We start from the raw sequence: 311 nt of genomic DNA, 5'->3' as shown, positions 1-311 counted from the left end.
AGAAGGGCCGGTAATATTCCAACTGGCTGGGCATCCCGCGGGTGCTCAGGTACGCCAGGAATTGCTCCGGGCATTTGCTGACGCAGATCTGGACGGGAGAAGACGCCGCGTGAAGCCGCCACGTCGCCAAGCGCGGCGTTCCCGAGGAGAAGCCGGGTGGCCCCCGGGGCCGGGAGCCGGTACCTGCGTGGTCGGGCACTGGAATTCCAGCAGCACCAGCGGGCTGGCGCACTTCACGATGTCAAAGTAGAAGAGGAAAGGCTTCTTCCTGCGAGAAAAAATGGGGAAAAAAAGGGGTTTTTTTCTTGGGG

At 61.4% G+C, this 311-nt stretch overlaps 1 protein-coding gene across 1 annotated transcript in view; it reads right to left on the bottom strand.

The window, feature by feature from the left end:
* The window catches only part of LOC104125249 (choline transporter-like protein 2), a gene marked incomplete at its 5' end in the record, with an annotated part of 9,178 nt that extends 8,910 nt beyond the window's left edge, over positions 1-268 (bottom strand). The window contains one exon of the mRNA XM_035893232.1: positions 184-268. Within this exon, the coding sequence (XP_035749125.1) occupies positions 184-268 (85 nt within the window). The remainder of the gene's footprint in view (positions 1-183) is intronic.
* Positions 269-311: the final 43 nt, after the last annotated feature.

The sequence above is a fragment of the Egretta garzetta genome, unplaced genomic scaffold, assembly GCF_000687185.1.
Source record: "Egretta garzetta isolate BGI_Z169 unplaced genomic scaffold, ASM68718v1 scaffold1244, whole genome shotgun sequence".
NCBI lineage: Eukaryota > Metazoa > Chordata > Aves > Pelecaniformes > Ardeidae > Egretta > Egretta garzetta.
This window is presented reverse-complemented; position numbering and strand designations above follow the sequence as displayed.